Source organism: Aquarana catesbeiana, linkage group LG03 (assembly GCF_042186555.1).
Source record: "Aquarana catesbeiana isolate 2022-GZ linkage group LG03, ASM4218655v1, whole genome shotgun sequence".
Taxonomy (NCBI): Eukaryota; Metazoa; Chordata; class Amphibia; order Anura; family Ranidae; genus Aquarana; species Aquarana catesbeiana.
Window position 1 is genome coordinate 381,940,932 of NC_133326.1, and position 25,319 is coordinate 381,966,250.

Consider the following 25,319-nt stretch of genomic DNA (forward strand, 5'->3'; position numbering starts at 1 on the left):
TGAGATGCAACACCCGGCCATCCATCTAAGACTAAGCACTTAGTGGTTGAGTTTTAGTGCGAAATCTGAAAAGTTTACATTGTAGGAAATACAATTCAAATATTAAAAAAAGAGAAAAAAGAGAAAAAAGTGAGGCGAATGGCGCTACCCTATAAACCCTATAGTGTACGCAAATTATAAGTGAATACCCTGCCTCCAGGAAAGGAAGGAAATACCTATCTTGTTGGGGCTGGGTGTGTATAAGTATATCTGTCAGAGGTGGGAAAAAATGTAATGTAACAGAAACCGTGCTAAATGAAAAAATGGATGCCTGTGTGCTCATAAAGGCAGATATGTATGTATATAAACCAAGCCCCATACAGACTGTGCGTAGAAAATCAAATTAAAATAAATTAAAAAATAAATATAGAGTCCCAAGGGGTAAAGTGTATATCACAGGAGTGTGATTCCAGAGTAACCGGTAATAATCTTTTCGGGTGACTTCGGTGCTCATCAAATTAGGTGACTTGTGGTGCTCCCCCCGATGTGTCCCCACTCACCAAATGTTGTCACCCCTACAGGGGTAATAGGCATAAGTGGGTGGTCCTGGATGGGCTTCCTCCTAGGCTCTCCCAATGTTCCGTCGGGATCCTCCAGCTGTTTCCACAGATAAGGGGTCACACTGGTCAGCACCTTTCCAAAAATCACTCCACGGTGCTCAGAACTGAGTCCCACTCTGGAGTATATTTATGATGGCTCCTTCATCATCCATATTGACACCTCGATGAAGATGTTCTCCATTCATCGGTTCTCTTGTAGTGGAGACGGAGACGAGTGGACTGTATGCACATTCACCATTAAACTCTGTAACTTTCAGTCTGAACCTGTAGGTAGAGCTGGGCTCTAATCCTTCCACAACATGTTTCCGGGAATATCCCGAATAAATTGTGCCATACGCACGCGTCTTCGGATCTTCCTCTTCTATAGAAAATTTAAACCAGGCAGGCAGTGCCAGGCACTGACCTCTCACTGAGCTCCTGTCTTCAGTAATTTACTCTGCTGGAAGTGTGCGGTCACCAAAAATAAGGTGAGGTTGCTTTTCCACACCCTGATCCTCCCATAGTAGGGAAGGTGAATCCCCACAGTTTTGAGCTGTATTGGGATATCAATAACGCTTATCAGATTAGAGGCCCGGTCACAAACTGGTTTAAATTTTCTATAGAAGAGGAAGATCCGAAGACGCATGCGTATGGCACAATCTATTCGGGATATTCTCGGAAAAATGTTGTGGAAGGATTAGAGCCCAGTTCTACCTACAGGTTCAGACTGAAAGTTACAGAGTTTAATGGTGAACGTGCATACAGTCTACTCATCCCCGTCTCCACTACAAGAGAACCGATGAATGAAGAACATCTTCATCGAGCTGTCAATATGGATGATGACGGAGCCATCATAAATATACTCCAGAGTGGGACTCAGTTCTGAGTACCGTTGAGTGATCTTTGGAAAGGTGCTGACCAGTGTGACCCCTTATCTGTGGAAACAGCTGGAGGATCCCGACAGAACATTGGGAGAGCCTAGGAGGAAGCCCATCTAGGACCACCCACTTATGCCTATTACCCTTGTAGGGGTGACAACATTTGGTGAGTGGGGACACAACAGGGGGATCCGTTCTCCATCTGTTTAGCGGTTAGGATGGCAGTTAGGTGTAAACTGACAGTAGATGGTCCATTTACATCCGACTGCCCATAGAGGAGAGCAGGCCATGTCTGTGTTCGCTCTGCATAAGCAGAGCGGACATGGACCAGCCATCCGCCTGCTCAGTGGGGATTAGCGGACAGAATCTCCGCTAAGCAGTTGAGCTCCTGGCAGAGTCCGCAACATGTGAAAGGAGCATTAAAATGTGTTGCGTTAGTAGCCTCCTTGTTGTCCTTCGTACATATTGTTTAATGTAAATACCGCAGGTGATAAGGTAAAAAACATATCTTGTGTCACAGTTAATAAAGGTCTTAATTTTAAACTCTTTGTTACTAACTGACACAAACTGATCACCTATGGAAATACTGGGACAGAACGGACACTTGTTCTCCCCACACCTGTAGTTGCCTTTAAAATTAAGCCAACTGCTACCACCAGGATGAGAAATGACTAAAAGAGTTGACTACCCAAAGAGGGAGCCCATCTAGAAGCTCTTAGACAATATATGGGTATACATGCTGTCAATGTACAATATGGGAAGCTAATGTTTCACTACATTGCAAACATTTCTAACTGGCTTTCAGGGCCTTCTCTTTTAATAGGCTATCACTTTCTATAGTTCTAGCTTTATTCATAGCCCTTGTCAACACCGACTCAGGATAACCCTGCTGGAGAAATTGTCTATACATCAATGTGAATTCCTTCTCAAAATCCTTCTCATTTGCTACATATCCTCCAAAGTCTCAAAAATCGTCCTATGGTAATGGCGCTTATAGTGTGCCTCGGATGGCCTGAATCCGCTAGCAGGATCTTATTGCCAGACAATGGCTTCTTATATAAATTTTTAACAATGATCCTCCCGGCCCTTGAGCAATACATCCAGAAAGCAGATTGAGCTAGTATTCATTTCGCCTGTTAGCAATGCCGGCATTCCAGGAATGTAACTGATTTTTGAAACCGTTAAATTGATGGGTTTCGTTCTGCTTTAGGATTTACTACTGCTCAAGGGCTCTGGGCTTCAGCAAAGTGGCAGCCTCCAGCAAGAAGACACAGGAGCAATGCTGGAGGTAATGAACACCAGAAACTAATTTTGATAATTATTAATGTGGAATGTATGTTCCTTGATAAATAACTTTTTTTTTATCAAGTTATGGGTAAAGTCCTGCTTTAAAGACACTAGCAAAAAGCTGGCATCCCATGGAGTGTACAGGCTTAAATGAAGGTGCATTTGGGGTGTTCCCAGCAAAGCTTCTGCCAGTGTCCAATCACTTGAAGGTAGCTGCAAATACTTCTTGTCCTGTACAATTAAAATAAATACATCGAAAAAGGTTAAAAAAGTGATAAAAACAAGTGCAATGCATTCATTCAAGTGCAAAGCATTCATTCAGATTGGCAAGTTAGTCACAAATGCATTGACAAGATAACCACTGCATAATAAAGCTGCTAAATTAAATCCTGGCATCTAAGCTTTAATGACTTCTGCTAGTAAACTGGTTAAGGATCACAACAAATCTAGCAGTAATATTTTATATGAACATGAGGTTTCTGACCTCGTTGTTTAGATGACTTTTCTATGTCATCCAGCAGGCGTGTTATATCACTGTCAAAGTCTTGGCTACCGCAAACATTAAAGAGTTTTTCTTCATAAGATCCACATTGTTGTTCTTTTTTCCGCAGCTCATTGCTCATGTGGCTTTTATTCTGCTCAGCTGACACTAGCTCCTTGCTATACACAGCAAAATAAAAGAGAAAACATGGTTACCTGAAGTTTTTCACGCCTGTACTTAGACGATGCACATATAAAATATCAGCAACAAAAATAAGAAATTAAGAAAAGTGCTATATGTATTAGTTCATTGTGCACTGGAGAGCGTTTTGCATTATTGCAGATTACAAAAGTCATGTGAAGTAGGTAAAATTGTTAATAGTAAATGGAAAAATGAAAAAAAAATAAATAAACTTGCTTTAGATCCTTTTACTTTACCTTCCTTAATTCCGCTTTTTCCATTTGGCTGGATTAATGTTTACTATTGGCTGACCTCAACTAACAGACTATAACCCTGTTCCTGTGGTCAACATATTGCCTTCAGTAAACATGGAAAAAAGCTACTGTATTCCAGGTAGTTGGCAAATCACACTTTTGATTGTGAATTTGTACACAGTTTTTATACCGGATATCTAGGGATTGCTAGGAGGCAGTTACATTACAGAGGGAGCATTAAAAAGTGCTTATGACAGCCTCTATGCACGGGTATTGTTAGAGGAGATAGCAATGGGAATGGCAAGGGTCATGTTGATCAGTCTTTCCTTATAGCAAAACTAAAGTCGCAGCGTGCCCACAAAGGTCCACACTCCCCCCTTGTTGCTCTGCCCACCACTGGTGCCATCTTTTCCTGATCTTTTTCTGTAACAGAGTCTTCTTTCCTTCAGCCATTGGGAGGCCACTGATAAAGCAACTCTGGAGTTAGTCAGGAGCATACACTGCCCTGTGCCGTCTCCGCAGAAGTGTACACAAAGTAAACATTTACATATCTCTTCTGCCAAAAAAACTCCTTTACCATCTGCTAGCAAACTCTTCTGTTGAAAAAATAATATATCTACTAGCTGATGTTCTTTGAAGGATAAAACCACCTTGTCCTTCTGAAACACCAAAATGAGCTCCCCCACAAGGCTGAGCAGCCAGCTCTGAAACCCATCTGGCTGGGGTAATAGCCATTAGCAAAGTAACCTTTTTTTAACAGAAAAAGTTTTTTATTGAACAAATCAGCATTACAGTACAAAATAAGTTAGTACATTCAGTGTAGAGAGGATAATGACAGTAAGATCTACCTCCAACCTGTAACCTCTGTTTATCAGATATTCCAGGTGTGCAGATGTCAGAAATATCACTTAACAGTACACCTTATGGCATTATAATATTATACCATCATAGATAACATTATGTAAGTAACCACTATTCAATCAAGCCTGGTAGGGAAATGGGGAAAAGGGGGGGGGGGGGGGCGAGAGAGAACAGGCACAAGTGGAACATGCATGGGATATAGGGTGTCCTCCAATGAGTTTCACTGCATAATTATGAAGTAGGGGGTTCAGGGTCCCCAGAGGCGTCCACCCAAGAGGACCAGATCTTATCAAACTTCCCTGGGCACTGCTTACTTTCATATGTCATTCTATACAGAGGAAGTACCATGTTCACCGACCTTCTCCACGAGGCCAGAGTGGGAGGCTCCGCTAGTTTCCATACCAGTAAAATTTCACGCCTAGCATAATATAATGCAAAGGTAAGACACAATTTACTATACCTGTCTCCCTCAACATCCTCCAAATGGCTGAGCAACAGTATCTGAGGATCAACCGGTACATTTAAACCTGTGACATTACTCAATGTGGAGGCCACTGCTGACCAATAGGGTCTGAGTTTGGGACAGGACCAGACCATGTGCCAAAAGGTTCCCACCTCCTGTCTACATCTCTGACAATTGGGGTCTCTTTGATTGTAAATGCGTGCCAGTCTCTGTGGAGTGAAATACGCTCTGTGTAGGAACTTGAATTGTATGAACCTATCTTTTGCTGCGATCATGGAAGGAATGTAAGAAATTAAACACTCCTTCCATTCCTCCTCGTCCAGGGAAGGAATATCAACCCTCCACTTTTCCCATGTCTTAGTTAGCTTGGTGTCATACTCTACTGTAAGGTATAGATATAATGTTGAAAGTGGCTTCCCCATCACACTGGAAATTAAGAGCCGTTCAATTGAATCTGGTTCCAAAATAAGGGGGGCAGGGAACTGAGCTTCAAAAGCGTGCTTTAGCTGCCAGTATCTGAATTGGAAGGAGGATGGGACAGCAAATGATTGTCTCAGGGCCTGGAAAGTCATAAGCCTACCGTCTTGAACTATATGTTTTAATGTAAGAATACCCTTTTTTGCCCAAATAGAGGGGTCCGGTATACTGTGAAGGTGAGGGAGCATGGTGTTACCCCATAGGGGCATATGAGGTGAGATATGGTTGGGTTTCCTGTATATCTTCCTAGCCTCCTGCCAGACCCTTACGATGGTACGCATCGGAGTTGTCATGGACGGGCTAGCCCTAAGTCCACGAAACAGGAGATTACTCAGGGCTGCAAAGGAGCCCAGAATGGCTGCCTCCAAAGTAACCGCTGGATTCTGTGTGGGCTGGGAGAACCACCACCGAATCGTAACAAAAACAGCTGCCCAATAATAAATTTGAAAGTTCGGTAGTGCCAGTCCCCTCCCCCGAAAGTGGGAGATATAGGATCTGCTTGGCCACCCTGGGTGGCCTCCCAGCCCAGACAAAGTGTATCAACAGTCCCTCCAACCTTCGGAAAAAAGCCCTAGGGATGTGTATGGGTGTGTTGCGGAAAAAATATAAATATTTGGGAAGGTAAATCATTTTTAGCAGACTTACTCTGCCAACCGGGGTCAGTGAAAGGGAACGCCAAGCAGCGCACCTAGCCGTTAGCTGTGTCATAAGTGGTCATAGATTGTTGTCCATATAGTCCTGGACTTTACCACTAATTTTAATCCCCAGGTACTTGAAGTCGTCTACCCATTTAAGCTGCGCGTGTGGAACCCTAGGAGTCGAAGGATGGAGCGGGAACAGAACCGACTTATCCCAATTAATACGGATCCCCGAGTACTCACCGAATCGGTTAATCAGACCTAATGCAGTCTGTAAAGAGGACGACGCATCCGCTAAATAGAGCAGAGTGTCGTCCGCATACAGCGATATTTTCTCCTCGATTGGGCCTACCTAAAGCCCCCTTACACCGGGGTCGGCCCTCAGCAATATAGCCAGGGGCTCCATCGCCAGAGCAAATAGGCCCGGGGAAAGGGGACACCCCTGTCTCGTGCCCCGAAATAATTTAAACTTCTCTGATAGGCAACCGTTGGTGCGTATTCAGGCTGAAGGGCAATGGTATAGCATGCAGAGCCATTTCGTGAAACCAGGGCCAAACCCAAATCACTTCCCATAAGTAGCCCCATAAGTAGTGCCACTCGACGGAGTCAAAAGCCTTCTCTGTGTCGAGTGAGGCCACCATTCCCTTGGATGTCTCGTCTGCCCTGTCTTTGTGAGTATGAAGGCGTCTAATATTGATGTCAGTGCCTCTCCCGGGCATGAAACCTGTTTGATCCCTGTGGATCAGGGCAGTAATGACCAAGTTAAGCCTATTGGCCAATACTTTTGCCAGTACTTTTGCATCCACATTCAGGAGGGATATGGGACGATACGAGGAGCATAAAGTGGGGTCTTTCCCTGGCTTGGGGATCACCACTATGATCGCTTCACTCATCGTATCCGGGAGTTTCTCGAGGCGCATCGATGCAGAGAAGAGGCCCTGAAGTTTGTCCACTAGTTCTGTAGCATATTGTTTGTAAAACTCCACCGGGATACCATCGTTTTCCCCGTCTGCATCGATTTAAGTGCCTGGAGTATTTCTAAGGACGTAATTGGGGCGTTGAGCTTGTCACGATACGTTACCGTAAGGGTTGGGATATCAATGTTATCTAGGTATGCTACCAGATCCTCAAACGGCCTGCCCTCTCCCCCTGCTCAAATATCCGTTGGGATTGAGCTAACATTTTTTTCTGGGTAAGAGAGGTACGAAGGCGAACCACCTCCTTCGTCATAAATTGTAATTGTAAATAGTGTATAGGGTCACGGGTATGAACAAAAGATCCTCTGCACTACTCGCCTCCCTCTCAGCCTTTACCAAATCTGCCTTGCGCTCCCTGCGAACTCTGGCTATGATGGTCTGGTAGTGTCCCCTCGTCATGGACTTAAAGGCATCCCACACAACTGTGGGATCAGCCGAGCCCACATTTACCACCCAAAAGTCAAGCAGCTCCGTTTTGAATTGGGAGTCCAGAGCAGAGTCTGAGATCCAAAACCTAGAGAGCCTCCATATCTTGTTTACAGAGCCCAGGGAAAGGTCCAGTGACAACAACAAGGGCGCGTGATCAGAGATTCCTCTAGGCAATATTCATATGTCTATGACCCGTGGGAGGACCGGACTTCCTGCGAAGACTAAGTCTATTCGGGAAAACGTTCTGTGAGAGGCCAAGTGGCATGTGTATGCCCTGGTCTGGGGGTGTCTCCACCTCCAGACATCAGTCAGGCCATAAGTATCCGCCCACTCAGTCAACCCAGGGCAATGATGTCCCGCTGACGTTAGTCTATCAAGATCCGGGTCAGGGACCAGATTAAAATCACCCAGTATGATATTGTTGTCAGATGCAAAGTCAGCCATTTTGCTGGTGATCTGATTGAGCACCAGCAAAGAAGCCGGAGGGGGCAAGTATAAGCCCACAATGGTCCACGTTAGAGAGTATATTTTAGCATGAATGATAACATATCGATCATCGGGGTCCAGGGCCAAATCCAGGAGCCGGAAAGGAAGAGATTTCAGTATCAGGATAGTAACACCCCTAGAGAAGCTGGAGTGCGTAGAGTGGTAGTGATAGCCCACCCATGTTTTTTTTAGGGCCAGAACCCTACTTCCTATTAGGTGCGTCTCCTGGAGCACACATATATGTGGGTTATAAGCTTTAATGAATTGGAACACCAGGGAACGCTTGACCGGGGAGTTCAGTCCCCTGGTGTTCCAGGAGATGATGTTAAGGGAGGACATGGTTACTAAAAATGATAAGAATGTTAGGATCAGTGTAGGTCACGGCTTCTGAATTGGACCCCCGGACCCACAACGGGCACATCTGGAAACAGTGCAATGCTGATGAGACAATTCTTTTAGTGCAATTATAAAACAAAAACAAAACCAAAACTAAAAACAGCCCAATAACCAACGTAAATTAAACTAGCCCCATTAGGGGAACTTTCGCCACCCCCCACCCCACCCGACTCCCCCCAAACTGAGGCGGGTTTCAATCCCAAACCGATTCAGCTCGCCGGCTGCAACAGGGGGTCCGTGGAAGAGGCGAGCCCAACCCCCCGAAACTACACCCGGGGGGGGGGGGAGCAGCAGTTCAAGCGGCCTTCCAAATGTGACATCTCCGCTAATGGACTATAACAGGCTGTGAGGTATTAAAAGTCAAACGGAGGGAAGTAAACCATATTGCGACCCCACAGTAAAGTCGATCCATCATTATGAGGATACCTAGAACAAGAACTTCAACGCTCCTCAAGGGGGGCAAGCGCGTGTCAAGAAGCTTCATATCTCAACAGTCTCCTGACCATATTCTTTGCCAGGGGCATTAACTTAGAATTTCCTGATAGGGGATAGTTAGTTACCCCCCTCAAGTCCAAACATACCATGGGTTTGAACTGAGCACAACCTGTGAAACAAAACTAAGATTTCCATGGAGCAGTTTGTGTGGTAACTCAGACCTGGGCCCAGGTTGTTACACGTAAACAGCGAAGAGGGTATTCGGCACATACCGGTTAGTCGGTCAGCGGATCTGTGGTAGCGAGTCCAGCCAGGCAGAGGCCTCTCTAGGTGTGCTGAAGAATCGAGTTGTCTCCCCGTCCTGGACTCTCAGACGAGCAGGGAAGAGTATACTGTAGCGAATGCTGCATGATCTCAATGCCGCTTTAACTTGGTCAAAAGATTTTCTGAGTTTCTGGGTCTCCACCGAGTAATCCGGGAAAATCATCAATTTAGTGTTCTGGAATCTGAGATCCCCAACATTTCTGGAGGCACGGAGAACTTCATCTCTGTCTCTAAAGTTGAGGAGACAGAGGATGAAGGTTCGGAGAGGGGATCCAGGAGGCCCCGGCGGCATGCGGTGTGCCCTCTCCACTGTATAATAGGGTGACCAACGGGTCTCGGGCAGAAGGTCACGTAACAAGCCCTCTATGAAGGAGGTAGGATTTTTCCCCTCCGCCCCCTCTGGTAAACCGATATTACGAAGATTATTGCGCCAATTTCTGTTCTCCGCTTCCTCGGCTCTGTATTCTAGGGTCTTTACTTTGGTTTGAAGCTTACGGAGGGTTGCTCCGTCGTGGTGTCTTCAGTGGTACTCAGTCTTTGCTCCGTCTCAGTAACTCGCGACCTGAGTTTGTCTATATCTTGGCGGATTAGACCTATGTCCAGCTGAACGGCTTCAATTTTTGTTGTTAACGAGCAAAGTAACCTTACAGGTAAAAGTCAAAGGAATTTCCAGGATCGGTTGGAAAGGCAGCTCTTGGAGGAACAAAAGTATAAAAAGAAAAGTCCCACAGCATCACTTGTGACGACGAGGCACAGTGATGTGAGCAACCCCTTGAACCCCTTGCACAAAAGACTATATCAAGAAGTCCCAGGCTAAGGGCCCCTTTGAACAAAATGGCCAAGGTTGAGACCTGACCTTTTAGGGTACTCAAGGCCAATTTCTGATCCAGCCACACTGTAGGAAGGCAAGCAAATGACCTATAGCAGGGTTCCCCAACCCCTGGGCCGTGGCCTATTTGCAGCTGGGCCGTGAAAGCTGCACTGTCTGATGAGCAGCGGCTGGCAAGCAGAGAGATGACATCTCTCACTGCCCACCCAGATCACCGCTCTTCCACCCACACAGCGGGGCCACTACACTGCGGTGAGGCGGGGGAGCAGAGAGATGAGATCATCTCTCACCGCCCACCTCGCTTTACCGCTGTTCTCCCTCACTGGCCTGTGCTGCCACCACGGCAGATGACAAACCTCATCTGGTGCCAGATGACAAAAAAATCTGATGGCAGGTGGCAAACCACATTTGGTGGCAGGTGGCAAACCACATTTGGTGGCAGATGGCAAACCACATCTGGTGTCAGGCGATGTGGCACGAGAGATTCCACATCTGGTGGCAGGTGCAGTGGCAATCCACATCTGGTGGCCGGTGACATAGCAATCCACATCTGGTGGCAAGTGGCAATACACATCTAGTGGCAGGCAATGTGGCAAGCGTCAATTCACATCTGATGGCAGGGGACGTGGCAAGTGGCAATCCACATCTGGTGGCAGGCGATGCGGCAAGCGACAATCCACATCTGGTGGCAGGTGACGTGGCAAACCACATTTGGTGGCAGGCGACGTGGCAAGCGACAAACCGCATCTGGTGGCAGGCAACCTGACAAAAGATAAGCTGCATCTGGCAGCAGATTCTGCATTATGGTGAGTTGAGCTATTTCATTTTATATTACAATGTAATGACAGAAATGTGCTTCAATCATCCTGACACCATATCAGCCATGGTGCTGTGATGATTTAAGAGCTAACATTTTCTCCTGTGGCAAGAACACCTTGCTTTTGACAGAACCAACCCTAAGATTTCTGTAGATTAAAATTCCAACCAAACCGCTGCAGGATCTTTATTGTTCATTGGAGATTCTCCCCCAGGACAAGGGCCAACCTTTCCTGTAGAAGCAGGTCATCCAAGTATCTGAAGATGTGTATCCCTTTAGCAAGGAGGCCAAGACCTTTGTAAAGACTTAAAGGGCTGTGGCCAACCCAAAAGACAGGGCAACAAAACTAAAATGATTATCCTCCACCAAAAAAGACAGATAACTCTGGAGTAGAGGTAATATCAGGATGTGCAAATACACATGCTTGATATTGATCAATGCCATCAATTCCCTTGGCTGGAGGGCTGCCATTTCATGTATTCCATCAGGAACTTTGTGAATTTCAGAAACAGTTAGAGATCCAGAATGGGTCTATCTCCCCATTCAGCTCTCTTTCTTTGGGACCTGTATCACTACTCGAGTCCAAAGTTGGAAGAATAGGACAACTTTTTCTGTGCCAAGGGACTCGGGTTACTTTTTCCACCTGACAATTTCTTGATGTACACATCCAAAAGACTCCCCAAAGAGATGTTTACCTTCAAATGGCATCCTTTCCGCTCTTTTGTTCAGCTGACCAGCACTTCAGTCAAAGGATCCTTTGCATCTGTACAGATAGAAACACAATTCAAGATAACTGATGGAGCACATCACTCATCCCGTCCATGTAATAGTGAAAGGCTACCAGAAACAGGTCTAGTTGATGTTGGAAGGGGTGCTGTTCCTAATGCCACTAAGGTTCCTGGCCATCTGCCTGGACCAGACCCTGAGCACTTAAAGTACCTATCCGCAGGGTCCCTAAAAGTAGCCACACCCTTGAACAAGACTGTGAGAGTCTTGAAGCAAGAAATAGCCAGATCAACCTCAAGAATAACCCATTTTTGAGAACTCCTTGTAAATGGAATACTGTTCTGCAAAGTGCTTAAGAGTTACGTAAACCTCTGTCTGAGTCAGAAGGGCACGAGGAAACTGGGGGATTGCGAGCTCTTGCTTTAAGGCTCTTTTAATAAAAAATGTTGCCTCATAAGGGAAGACATTTGGGTAGAGAATTCTTCTATGCTCATACAAAAAATGCAATGTCACAGATGCCACTGCCCCCGATTAATCTCCGCGCGGTGTTAGAGTTCTCCATTGCAGCTGGTCCCCGTATGGAGTACTCACTACAAGTATTGCCATCAGTATCCCTTTAGGTGACAGGTCCTTCACAGTGATCTGTCCCCTAGGTATAACCCCATTTAGGCGATGGCTGCCCTATACAAGGTTGTTTGGCAGTGGAGAGCCAGTAGGAAGCCGCCTACCTCATGTGTGTCCTGCTGCAATGCCCTCTGCCAGGAAACTGCACCCAAACATGCACCCCCTCGTAAAATATGGCATCCATGCCTATGATACAGAGATCAAAAGGGTGCCTGTGCGTGCACTGTGGGTAAGCAGGAGTACCAAGATGGCACCTACCCACGCGCCCTTACCAGAATGGAAGCTCAATATAACAGTCGCACATTTACAACATTCTGAGGACCAACCAACTGAATTGGACCGTTCATCCAGAGTAGTGAGATGGGGCATTCTTAAAGGGCACACAACTCCAATCTGCCCCCTTCTGTCCCCAGTCTTCTTATAGTCAGGTGAAATGGGTCACCAATTGCTCAGAACCACTTTTATTGGGCTGGTGCCCAACCTACCCTGCTCTGGGCAGTAACCATGGAAACAAATAGCTGTATAATTTCGATGACTTCAGTCATTTACCTTCTTGTGAGGGGAATCCTCACAGACTGGGTTCCCCTGCAGGGGAACTCAGCCTTGGACCTGTAGAACACCTGGCAGCAATGCACATGTTGTATCAGGTACGTAGAAGTGTCACCTGCCAGAGGAAGAAAAACTACTCACAAATAAATCTAATCTAGAGAATGGAATCTCCCCTCAAAAGATTAGGACTATCTAATCTAGTGCACACTATAGTATTGGCTTTTTAAGATCTAAAACACATTGCCCCTTAAGAAAAGAGATTGGTGAATGCACATGCATAGTGGATGGGAAAAATTTGTGCTTGGTGGGCACAATATTAAACAATAACTGAATAAATGAACACGTGAATTAAAATGAAAAAAATGTAATTAAACTAAAAAATTAACAGCAGCACTCACACCATTGCACACAATATCCAAAACAAAAACCAAAAAGTGTAGCACTGTTAACTAGCTAGTGCAATACTTATTACAACTTAAAGAGTTTGTTAACCCCCCCAAAAAAATGGATCCTGCTCCTTTAACCACTTGCCTACAGGGCACTTACACCCCCTTCCTGCCCAGGCCATTTTTCAGCTTTCAGCACTGTCACACTTTGAATGACAATTGCGCAGTCATGCTACACTATACCCAAATTAAATTTTTATCATTTTCTTCACACAAATAAAGCTTTCTTTTGGTGGTATTTAATCACTGCTGGGTTCTTTATTTTTTACAAAAAAAAAAAAAAAACTTAGTTTCTGTCAGTAAATTTTGTAATCAAGTAATTTGTATCCTTCACTCATGTGCGCTGATGAGGCGGCACTGATAGGCTGAACTGGTGGGCATTGATGAGGTGGCACTTATGGGCACTGAGTATTGGGCATTGATATGAGGCACTGATGAGCACTGTTAGGTGGTACTGATTGGCACCGATAGGCAGCAATGATGGGCACTGATGGGCATCCACTACATTTGGTTGCTTGATGTCGGGACATGCTGCTGCTCATTTGGAGATCCTGCTTAAAGGTAGAAATGCCCACCTGTATCTTCTTCTGTTAAACCTTACTGCAATTATACAAAGCACTATTTGGCTCCTTCTTTCTGTCTTTACACTTAATAGTAACTATAGGATATGACTAATCCATCCAGCCATTGTTTAGGACTGAAATAATATATATTATATAAAATAGATATTTGACATGTGGCTCATTATAGTTACCCATATGGAAATATCATACTGTGTCCCATTTTTCTATGATAGTTGTATTCTATTTCTCTCATTTTCCTATATGTTTTCTAAACTATTTTTTTTAAAGTCCTAGACTCATTTTCAATCTATTATACTCTTCCAGTTGAGATCAACCCTTTTACAATAGAGCCCTTCTCCTGCCTTGGCTGTTTGTCACCTACAATATTCAGGTATACATAAAATATCTATAATTGGATATTATTTAAGGATTCATTTACTAAATATACCCCAGAATTATCTATACTTTCCATTGCAGGATCTATCTATTTTTGACCCCAGCGAGCACCTCTGGCCATCTCCCCTCTGTGGGGTCTAGTAAGGGTGGAGAATCGGCTCTCTGGAAAAAACATACCATGCGGTTCCAATATTCCTTGTGATGGTTGTGATATCAAAGCAGGAACTCAGCAAGCACAGTCCCTTTTTTGATGTTCTTCTCTTTTTTGTTTTTAAATTTAATATGATGGAATGTTAATTCACCACATCACCCAAAAGTAGATGTAAGTGTATTTGCAAACTAATCCTGCAATTGCTACTCACAGTGTACTTTCATTGTTAGATACTTACTGTTCTTCAAATTATATTGTACATATATTTTCCTCTTCAACATACACCCCTGAAGAAGGAGATATCTATACTCCGACACGCGTTGGATGCAAGAGGATAATTTTTGTCATTTTAGGATATGGTGATGATGTTATGAATTGACAATACATTTTCATATGTATTTTATCCAATATGTTTAATAATTAATAAAACAATTTTCTACTAAACTAAAATACTCTAAAATATTTCTACATTTAACCAACTGTGCCTAAAAAGTCCACCTTAGGGGGTTTCTTCCTGCTTTGACTGATGGGCATTGATGGACAGCAGTGCTGGGCATTGATGGACAGCAGTGCTGGACATTGATGGGCGGGACTGATAGCCAGTACTAATGGGCACTGATTGCTGGCACTTGTGGGCAGCGGTGGGCACTCATCGCTGGTACTATTGTAATCAGGGCACTGATGATCATTGCCCTGATTACATGTTTGTTTGTCTTCTGTGAGGAGATGCCGCTGATCAGCTCTCCTTGCCACATACTCTGTCAGTGTGAGATGAGGAGCGCCGATTACCGGCATCTCCGTGTTTACACGTGACCGGCTGTGATTGGACACAGCTGATCACATGGCTAAAGAGCCGCAGACATGGCTTTTCACAGAGATCAGGGTCGCGCCACGACCTAGCAACATGGCGCGGCCGTCGCGCTACGCGCCCCTCTGGACACGCGAGAGCAGCCGTTCTGGGACGCCTTCATATGACGGTGTCCCAGAACTACAGCCGCACCGCCCCACTGTAATTTGACGGTGGGCGGGCGGCAACTAGTTAAAGCATGTTATATGACACAGTGCTTGTCCTGTGTTATTTGGCCCCCTGTAACACCTAAAAAAACCTTACTGATCCTGCCAGTTTCTACCCTCCCCAATGTAAACTGACCACGGTGTATTATGGCTGCTGAGCCTAACACCGTGGTCAGTTTATGTGCCTCCCTCATCTGTAGCCTGCTAACTGCAGCTCTCCTCTCTGCTCCTGTGTCCTCCCCTCTCTGCTCATGACAGTGCCGCCCCTCCACCTTCCTGCTGCTCTCATAACACTAACCTGTTTACACCATCAGCACTGCCTCCCATTGCAGTGTCCAGTCTGTGAATGATTTATAAAAATAAATGCAGTAGGAAGTGGATGCCTAGACTAGGAGCTCCGTCCCGCTCCAGTCTCTCCAACCCCGTTGCAGTTAGCAGCCAGATCGCTCGCACCTCTCCCAGGACTAAATCGACTTCGGAGAAGCCCGGGTACACCCCCTATGTTCACGGGCTCGGTCAGGAGGGATCTCTCCTGACAGCCTGGCTTTGGCCTTTCAGCCGCGGAGGAAGCCAAGATGGCGTCCGGAGCACAGCATGCAGATGCTGAAGGGGGAGAAGCTATGGAAGCAGCCACGGACTTGGGAGCACAGGCGGCCCCTCTGCCAGGGCCTGAACCTGTAAGTAACCTATTCCCTAACATCTTATCACCCGCATCCATGGAATCCTTACTGGAGAGAACACCGGATGGACTTACTGCCACCCCTGTGAGGGACCATGCGGCCAGCCCAGCCCACATTCTCCTGCAGGCCCAATGGACTTTACTATGCTGATGAATACCTTTTCCAAGATGCTGTACAAGGGCCTAGCAAAAACGGCATCCCCAATCACATCCACCATACAAGCTGACCTGCAAAATCTTGGCTCTAGAATTGAGGCCACGGAGCATAAAGGTGGAACAATCTCTAGGGCTAACCAGAATACGGCATACATCCAAGATTTACAAGATGAACATGGCTATCTCTAAAATTGATGACCTGGAGAACCGCTCCAGGCATTAAAATTTTGGCATTAGAGGGCTCCCCAAAACTGTTAAGGACACCCATCTAGCAGTTAGATCCTTCATCAAAAGATATCATACCCGACATCCCGGACCATCGTCTGGAACTAAACAGGGCTCACAGAGCTCTTCATCCCCCTCGTTCGGATGGACTACCCAGGAATATTGTGGTCAAAAGAAGAGGTCATGCGTATAGCCAGAAATGCGGATCAACTCTCCATCCAGGGTCACCCTGTCCAAGTATTTGCAGGCCTGTCCCTCCTCACTATTCAGTGGAGGAGAGCCCTGAAACCCCTTCTACAAGTCTTATCGCAAAAAATGATCAAATATTGGTGGTCCTTCCCCTTTCGCCTATCATTCTCCTACAAGAATAAAACACATGGCTTCACTTCTATACATGACGGGGAATGTCTGATGGTACATTGGGCCTCATATCCCTGGACCCACCAACTTCTTCAAGACACAAGAACACCAGATCTGCTAAACGTCCCTCGACACAGAGCCCAATTACCCCTGTCTGGAGAAAGCAGCAATCCAATGATCCAAAGACACTCACCCTCCGCGATAACTAGGAGGCCTTAATACTCATTCTTTTATTTTATTTGCTTTTCCTTTTTGGCACCTCAGTCATTTGTTCCACTTGATCTCTTACCATTTAGGGACCTAGCTCCTCTGATATATGACTGACTGTCCCCTAAGTAACCCAGAACACTTCTTCCTAGAACACACGGACAACGGAAATACAGTGATACCACGGTTTCCCCTGGTGGCCCAATTTTCCAGCAACGATCACTTTAGTGTCACTATCGATGACTTTAGGCCTCAAGTTATCTGGATCAGGGGGGGGGCACAGGAGATGGGCTGGGCAGCAGTGCCCCTTGCCATCCCTCTCTCCTGGCTATCTTGGTCTTTTGCATCCAGTTTGAAAAGATTTTTCCTATACTTTACCTGTTATAAATAGTTAATGTTTGTATGGTGACTAGTTTGTGAAAAATCCAGAATCCCGGCTGGGAACAACATTGTTATGTTATCTGAAGATCCCACACTCCGGATGCTCGGGGGGGGGGGGGATGGGGCAGATGTCACCCCTGATGGGGACATATCTTTCCCTTTGAGCATTCCTGAGCTTTGCACATCCCCTGGGGGAGGGAGAGGGGATTTCTCCCTCACATTGGCAACAAATCCCTTTTATATTGTAAAGCGCTGCGTAAACTGTTGGCGCTATATAAATCCTGAATAATAATAATAATAATAATAATTGTCTTTCATAGAGAACCCTCTTCCTTCTACATTGCCAAAACAGGTGGTTGGCGGGGTCAGAGCAGACGTAATGCACCTCCCTCTGCCCCTGCATGTAGACCTTCATCCCATGTGTTGGTGGTTGTTAGTCTGCCTCTCAGGCGGACACCTTTGTTACTACTTGATAGAGGAGGAGCCGATAAGTCTGCTCCTCTCTCCCGCGTCTTGAGGAAGTTCACGATGTTGCTACTTCGTGACCTTCTCAGATACTCACCCTTCTTTAGTCCCAATCTTCTTTTCATTTTCTCTCTCTCTCACTCACTCTCCTTCTATTTTTACTTTTTCAGGCACCAGGGAAGCTCCATAGGCAGGTGGCTTAGAAGAGTTGTTCTTTCCTTAATTGGTCTGCAGTGGTCCCTGGCTGCATTCATCTGGGGGAAGATAGGACCTCCGTTCAGTGACGCATTTTCTTTCCCCTCTGATCCATGGCACCACTTAAAAGGGAATTCTTCACTTATTAGAGTAGCTTCCCATATTGTCCAGGGCTTGAATTCCCCACTGAAACGCCGAAAATATTTCCAAAACTCTTCATCCCAGCCGATAGAGGTGCTTCTCCTACAAGAAACTAATTTCCACAAATCATATAATTCTTCATTTATCCACACTAAATTCCCTCAATTTTTTTTAGCGAAAGCTGAAGACAAAACTAAAGGGGTGGGCATCTTTTCCAAAACGGTCACCTTTTCTCCCAAGGAGGAAATCAGGGATCCCGAGGGCAGATATGTCCTCCTCTCTGGATCGGTGAATGGAACCCTATATACATTTATCTTGTACTATGCACCGAATCATGGTCAGGCTAGGTTTTTTTTAGCTCTATGCCAGATGCCCTCTCCCCTTATTTCGTGGATACAGTAACTATGGGGGGTGACTCCAATGTTGCATTGGAACAATTGTTAGATAAATCAGGAAATGGCCATTCCAGACTGCTAAAGATAGCCAAAACCCTCCACACCCATGGTTTAATGGATATTTGGAGAGAACTTAATCCAAAAACTAAAGACTATAATAATTTTCAGCCCCTCACCAAATGCATGCAAGGATTGACCATATTTTTATGGCGGCATCCGCCATCCCCTATGCCTCTAAAGCGTTCATTAGGGACTCTCCATTGTCTGATTACTCGATGGTCATGCTTTACCTCTCAAAACCCTCTGATTCAGATGGTAAGTTTCGCTGGCGATTGAATGAATCGCTGCACAGTAATCCGGTCCAATGTACCATACTGGAGAAAGAAATTAGAGAATATTTTCGGGTGAATGACAATGGGGAGGTCCCTCCTGAAACACTCTGGGTCGCAGTGTTACGGGGTAAGATTATCCAAATCTCCACCAAGCTTAAACAGGAACGACAGGCTGATTTAGTCAAGTCAAGGAATTTCAAAAGCTCTCCAAAATACACAGACGCAATGCCACTACTAAGTTGCGAGCCCTGTTGGAATCAAATAGCATCGCCCTAAACTTAGCTCTAACTACCCAAGTGGAAAAAAACCTTAGGTGGTCCAATGCTTGTTTTTATCTTCAAAAAGATAAGGCGGGGCCCAGACTGGCTTCTAAACTGACACCCAGGCCTCGAACTTTCTCTTTTCCTAAGGTTTGTGACTCCATAGGTACACTCACGCAAAACCCACAACGAATCCTGCAACGAATGACAGCATTTCATGATAATTATGCAAAATTATACAGTTCAGGAGATACCCCGACCCGGTATCCTCACTGACTTCCTGAATTAAATCCCGCTCCCTAACATGAAACAGGAACATAGCATTATTCTAGAGAAACCTATCATGGAATTGGAAGTTTTAGGGGTAATCAAGAAACTTAGCCCCAGGCCCAGATGGGTTTTCCCCTGCTATTATAGAACCTTTGTTTCCACCCTAGCCCCTCATTTGACACGATTCTACAATGCCCTTCAGGGGAGTTCTACGCTGGCTAGCGCCACTAACCTGGCTTACGTGTCTGTGATTCCTAGACTGGGCAAAAGAAGATTGCTCTGATGTGGGCAATTATAGACCCATTTCATCGATCAATAATGATCTCAAAATATTAACCAGAATCATAGCCAACAGACTATCAGAATTTATAAGCGGCTACATGCACAAGGACCAGGTAGGCTTCATCCCAGGGAGGCAGGGCCCCGATCAGATACGTACAGCTGTAGATATAATCTCTCTTTTGCGGACAAATTGAGATGGGGGTCCCCACCTGGAAGGATTCTTATTATCGGCAGATTTACAAAAAGCATTCAATACTGTTGAGTGGCCTTATCTGTTTGAAGTGTTACCAAAATGGGGGTTTGGCCCTCATTTCCTACAGATATTAAGGAATTTATACTCCAATCCAAGTGCCCAAGTTAAGCTCCAAGGCCACTACTCAAACCCTTTTACGATACACAGAGGCACTAGACAAGGTTGCCCCCTATCCCCTATTGTATTTACCATAGCAATTGAAACCCTAGCCACCGCAATAAGAAACCACCCAGCTATACATGGCGTTGCCTGTGGCTCCCGTGTTCATAAATGTGCCTTGTTTGAGGATGATCTGCTACTTTTTATTACTTCCTCCTTATTTCTACTCCAAATATTTTTAAACTCCTACAGGATTTCGGCAAGGTCTCGGGGCTTAGGGTTAACATTAACAAATGTGTGGCTTTAAATATTGCCACCCCATCTCCTCTGGTGGAGCGACTCAAAAACCACTTCACATTTGCCTGGGACCTTACCTTGAGCACTTATTTGGGCATCAACTTAACAGCTAGTTATAACGCCAATTACCCCCCATGTATAAGAAAATGAAGGAGGACCTCTCTAGTTGGGGGCAAGGGGATCTGTTCTAGTTGGGCAGGATAAACTTTGTGAAAATGACCCTCCTACCTAGGATGTTATACATATTTCGCTCCCTACCCATTCCAATCCTGAGATCGCAAAAATTCCAATCCCAGATAATACGTTTTAACTGGAGCAATAAAGGATATCGCTGCCCTAAAAGTGTGCTTCTTAGAAGACGCACCCAAGGAGGACTAGGTTTACCGGACCTCTTGTGGTATTATCAAGCTGCTCAATAAGCACAGTTCTCAATCATATACTCACAGGGAAGTAGACCAGACTGGGTCAAAGTGGAGAGACAAGCAGCCATTACATACCATAATTAAAGGCATACCCCACTTTTAAATACACAATGGGATTTATTTACTAAAGCTGGAAAGTGCAAAATCAGGCTCACTTCTGCATAGAAACCAATGAGCTTCTAACCCCAGCTTGTTCAATTAAGCCTTGGTAATAAAACCTGGAAGCTCATTGGTTTCCATGCAGAAGTGAGCCTGATTTTGCACTTTCCAGCTTTAGTCAATAAACCCCATTGTGTACTTAAAAGTGGGGTATGCCTGTACCTAGCTTGGGTTCCCTCTAAAAATAGACCCCCCATAATGGCTCCGACATTATCGCACTCGATGGGCTTTTGTGACCTATTGTACAAATCCTCTTATCTGATTTCTGATCTACACCCCTTAGCGCACATCTTCCACAACCCCAGTTTCCCCTCAGGCCAAAATATTAAGGTGTTTCAGTGGTGGATGAACAAGGGGCTGTTCCGAATTGGACACTTTCTATCCTCTATGGGTCCCCTCATGACAAGCCATTGTATTAGCAAACTGGATATGCCATCATCTGAAAGATTCCATCTGCATCAAATTCGACATTTTTTTAAATCTTTATGGACCTCCAAACTCGAACCCCCGAGTATCACTACATACGAAAAATGGTGCTCTGGATGTATGCATCAGAGGGGAGGAATATCTATGATTTATGCCTCACTGACGGAGAACCCTTATAAACCATCTTACGCATTAGGCTGAGAACAGGATGTCAAGGTCAATTGGGAGGCAGGCACATGGTTCTCACAGTTCCAGAAGTCCTTTAAGGGCATAGTTAATGTCTCTCTTATAGAGGCAAGTACCAAATGACTTACACGATGGTATGGTGTACCATTACGCCTGGCCAGAATTATCCCAGGCACGTCCCCACTATGCTTTAGAGGTTGCGGGATGTCGGGATCTTTATTACACATATGGAAGTGGAAGTGAGTGTCCTCGCATTCGGGACTTCTGGAACAGGATCTTCTCTTTGTTGCGCAAATTGACCGACATTGGCTGTGTCAAAAACACCTGAGATTGCCTTACTGAACGGTAGCCTGGTAGAATGTTCCAAGTCTCTCCAGATTCTCATTCATTTCATACTGCTGGGCACTAAAATCACGATAGTCGAGCCTGGAAACAGCCTACCATGTCCTTTGCTGCTGCAAAACATTAAATATCCTGGACAGTGGTACAGTAAAAGATGGTCAGTGTCCTCCAGTCCACTACAGATAAATACGACATGGTCTGGGAACCGTGGAATGCCTATATACAACCCTCACAGCCCTCTTAGCCTATTACAACAAATCTAGTTCTATGTAGCTCTCTGATGCCTTACATATCCTCTTTGGTAAGCAAAATACCGTATTTATCGGCGTATAACACGCACTTTTTTCCCCTTAAAATCAGGGGAAAGTCGCAGGTGCGTGTTATACGCCGATCCCCTGCGATCCCGAGCTGTCACAATTTTAAAATCGCCGACCGCGATTTGAAAATGGCGCCGCCGGCGCCGAAATACACCGAGCCGGTCCTCGGCTCTTTCCGGCGGCTCTCGTTTACTTTCGGCTCCACTCGTAGTCCCGAGCGGAGCTATCCGAACCTACTCGGCTAGGTTCGGATAGCTCCGCTCGGGACTACGAGTGGAGCCGAAAGTGAACGAGAGCCGCCGGAAAGAGCCGAGGACCGGCTCGGTGTATTTCGGAGCCATTTTCAAATCGCGGTCGGCGATTTTAAAGCTCAAAGGCTGCACTGGGAAAGGCTGCACTGGGGAAGGCTGCACTGGGGAAGGCTGCACTGGGGAAGGCTGCACTGGGGAAGGCTGCACTGGGGAAGGCTGCACTGGGGAAGGCTGCACTGGGGAAGGCTGCACTGGGGAAGGCTGCACTGGGGAAGGCTGCACTGGGGAAGGCTGCACTGACATGGCTGTACTGACAAGGCTGCACTGACATGGCTGTACTGACAAGGCTGCACTGACAAGGCTGCACTGACAAGGCTGCACCGACATGGCTGTACTGACAAGGCTGCACTGACAAGGCTGCACTGACAAGGCTGCACTGGGGAAGGTTGCACTGGGGAAGGCTGCACTGGGGAAGGCTGCACTGACATGGCTGTACTGACAAGGCTGCACTAACAAGGCTGCACTGACATGGCTGCACTAACAAGGCTGCACTGGGGAAGGCTGCACTGACATGGCTGCACTGACATGGCTGCACTGACATGGCTGCACTGACATGGCTGCACTGACATGGCTGCACTGACATGGCTGCACTGACATGGCTGCACTGACAAGGCTGCACTGACAAGGCTGCACTGACATGGCTGCACTAACAAGGCTGCACTGGGGCAAGGCTGCACTGAGAAGGCTGCAATGATGGGCATTTAAATGTAAGTTTTTTTTCCTTCAACTTCCCTCCTAAAAGTTTTTTTTTCCTTAAAATTCCCTCCTAAATTGGGGTGCGTGTTATACGCCGGTGCGTGTTATACGCCGATAAATACGGTATCTGCTTTCCAGGTCAATATTCGCATCTGTGAGCTTTGTTACCCCTCACAGTAGGTGCGTCAGCCAATCCAGTCAAAATATGGGACTTGATTATGAAAACCCGGCAGAGAAATGAACCCTCAGGGTGTCCCCAGGAAGAAAAAATGCTCATGGCGCAGCGTCCAGTTACAACTGAAGAGTTTAATAAAAGGTTATACTTACAACGGCAAAGTATACATAGGCATTGGAAATACAACAACCGTCCCGCACTCACTTTCGACGTCACCGCTATTTCCTGCCTTGTCTGACGTACGTTTCATCTGAATAGGCGTTTTCTTTGAGGCAGTAGGGAGACGTCTATTCAGATGAAACATATGTCAGGCAAGGCAGGAAATAGCGGTGATGTCAAAACGCCCTGAGGGTGCGGAACAGTTATTTGATATTTTGACTGCATTGGCTGACGCACCTAGTGTGAGGGGTAACAAAGCTCACAGATGCGAATATTGACCTTAAAAGGTTTAATGATCTGGTAAGCAGATATTCTGCCCTATCCTCCTGAGCACTGGGTGATACATCGAAGAATTGGAGGACATCGCACCTTTTTTCATATCACTCTATGGACTTTTTGGTGTCTTTGGATAATATTCAGTATTATTTTGTTTGATTTTTGTCTTATTAAAGTGGTTGTTAAGACACTCTAACTTGTATACACCATCAACACTACTTCCTATTGCAGTGTCCCCCTCTGTGTATGATTTATAAAAAATAAATGCTGCAAATACCTCATTTCACAGCCGAGATTGCAATCACATGACCAGGCAGCTTTCTCCTTTCTTCCTCTGAGAGATGCAGCGGGCGGGGATGAGATTCAGGGAGGAGGGGAGGACGACGAAAGGAGGAGTGAGATAGCTGGTAATGTGATTGTAATCTCGGCTCTTAAATTAGGTATTTGCAGCATTTATATTTCAATATTTTTAATGAGATTTCTCAAAAGGGAAACGTGAGCAAAATAGATGAGATAACAATGAAACTTTGTTATACAATCATATAGTGGTTAGGAAGTTGTTGAAACGAGTAACATAGTAATAAGTCATAAGTCACAGATTGTTGAATCAAAAGTGCAGAGTTTGTAGTAATAATCTTACAATATGAATCTTGTCCCCCTCACCCAGACACTCCAACTGGGAGCATACTGTGTCGTGGGGAGGGAGGCATTGCAACCGAAGGTTAAGATACTTTCATTAAACAAAAAAGTATATCGAGCAAAATATGGTACATAAACCAACCCCGTATAAGGGACACCGCACTGAGAAACTGAGTGCCAAAATAAAAAAGAAACGGAGCCGTTTGTTATCATTTAACATAACATCTTTGTATGTTGGCCTTAAAATCCAAGGTCTAAGTTATGCCCGAGCTATGCTTGCTGTAGCATCTAACAAAAAAGTCCTCTGGTATTTATTTACCAGACCATGTTTATGGAGTACCAAGGTAAACAGAGTAGAGTAGAAAAGGAAGAAGGTAAAAAGAAAGAGCAAATACGAGAGGATATGTTCTCTCATTGATACACTGCGTGATTGGTTCCTGTGAACACTTTGAGGGTTAATTTCTCTGGCGGTTTCCATCATCGGGTCCCATATTATGACTGGATTGGCTGATGCACCTAGTGTGAGGGGTAACTAAGCTCCCAGATGCGAATGTTGACCTGAAAAGGTCTAAAGATCTGGTAAGCAGGTATTTTTCCCTATCTTCCTGAGCACTGGGTGATACACCAAATAAGAATTGGAGGACATTGCACGTTGTTTCATATCACATTATGAACTTTTTATTGTCTTTGGATAATATTCAGTATTATTTTTTTTTATTTTTGTCTCATTAAGTTGTGATAATTAAAGCATATGCATAGATGGTCTACCTCCTGCTGACCGACATGTTTCCTCACGTGATCTGTGACTTCCTCATAGGATATAATATGACGTAGTCACTGATCACAAAACATGTCAGGAAGCAGGAAGTAGGTGTATATGCTTACACCTATGTCTTTTCTGAAGAGGGCAATGTATTTTAGATCTTAAAAAGGCGATACGATCTTGTGCACTGGG

At 45.4% G+C, this 25,319-nt stretch overlaps 1 protein-coding gene across 2 annotated transcripts in view; it reads right to left on the reverse strand.

Annotated features, from left to right (window-relative positions):
- Window positions 1–25,319, reverse strand: part of RAD50 (RAD50 double strand break repair protein) — a 463,790-nt gene that overhangs the window by 244,369 nt on the left and 194,102 nt on the right. For both annotated transcript variants that reach the window (XM_073620674.1, XM_073620673.1), the window contains exon 13: window positions 3,228–3,403. In XM_073620674.1, coding sequence (XP_073476775.1) covers window positions 3,228–3,403 — 176 coding nt within the window. The remainder of the gene's footprint in view (window positions 1–3,227; window positions 3,404–25,319) is intronic.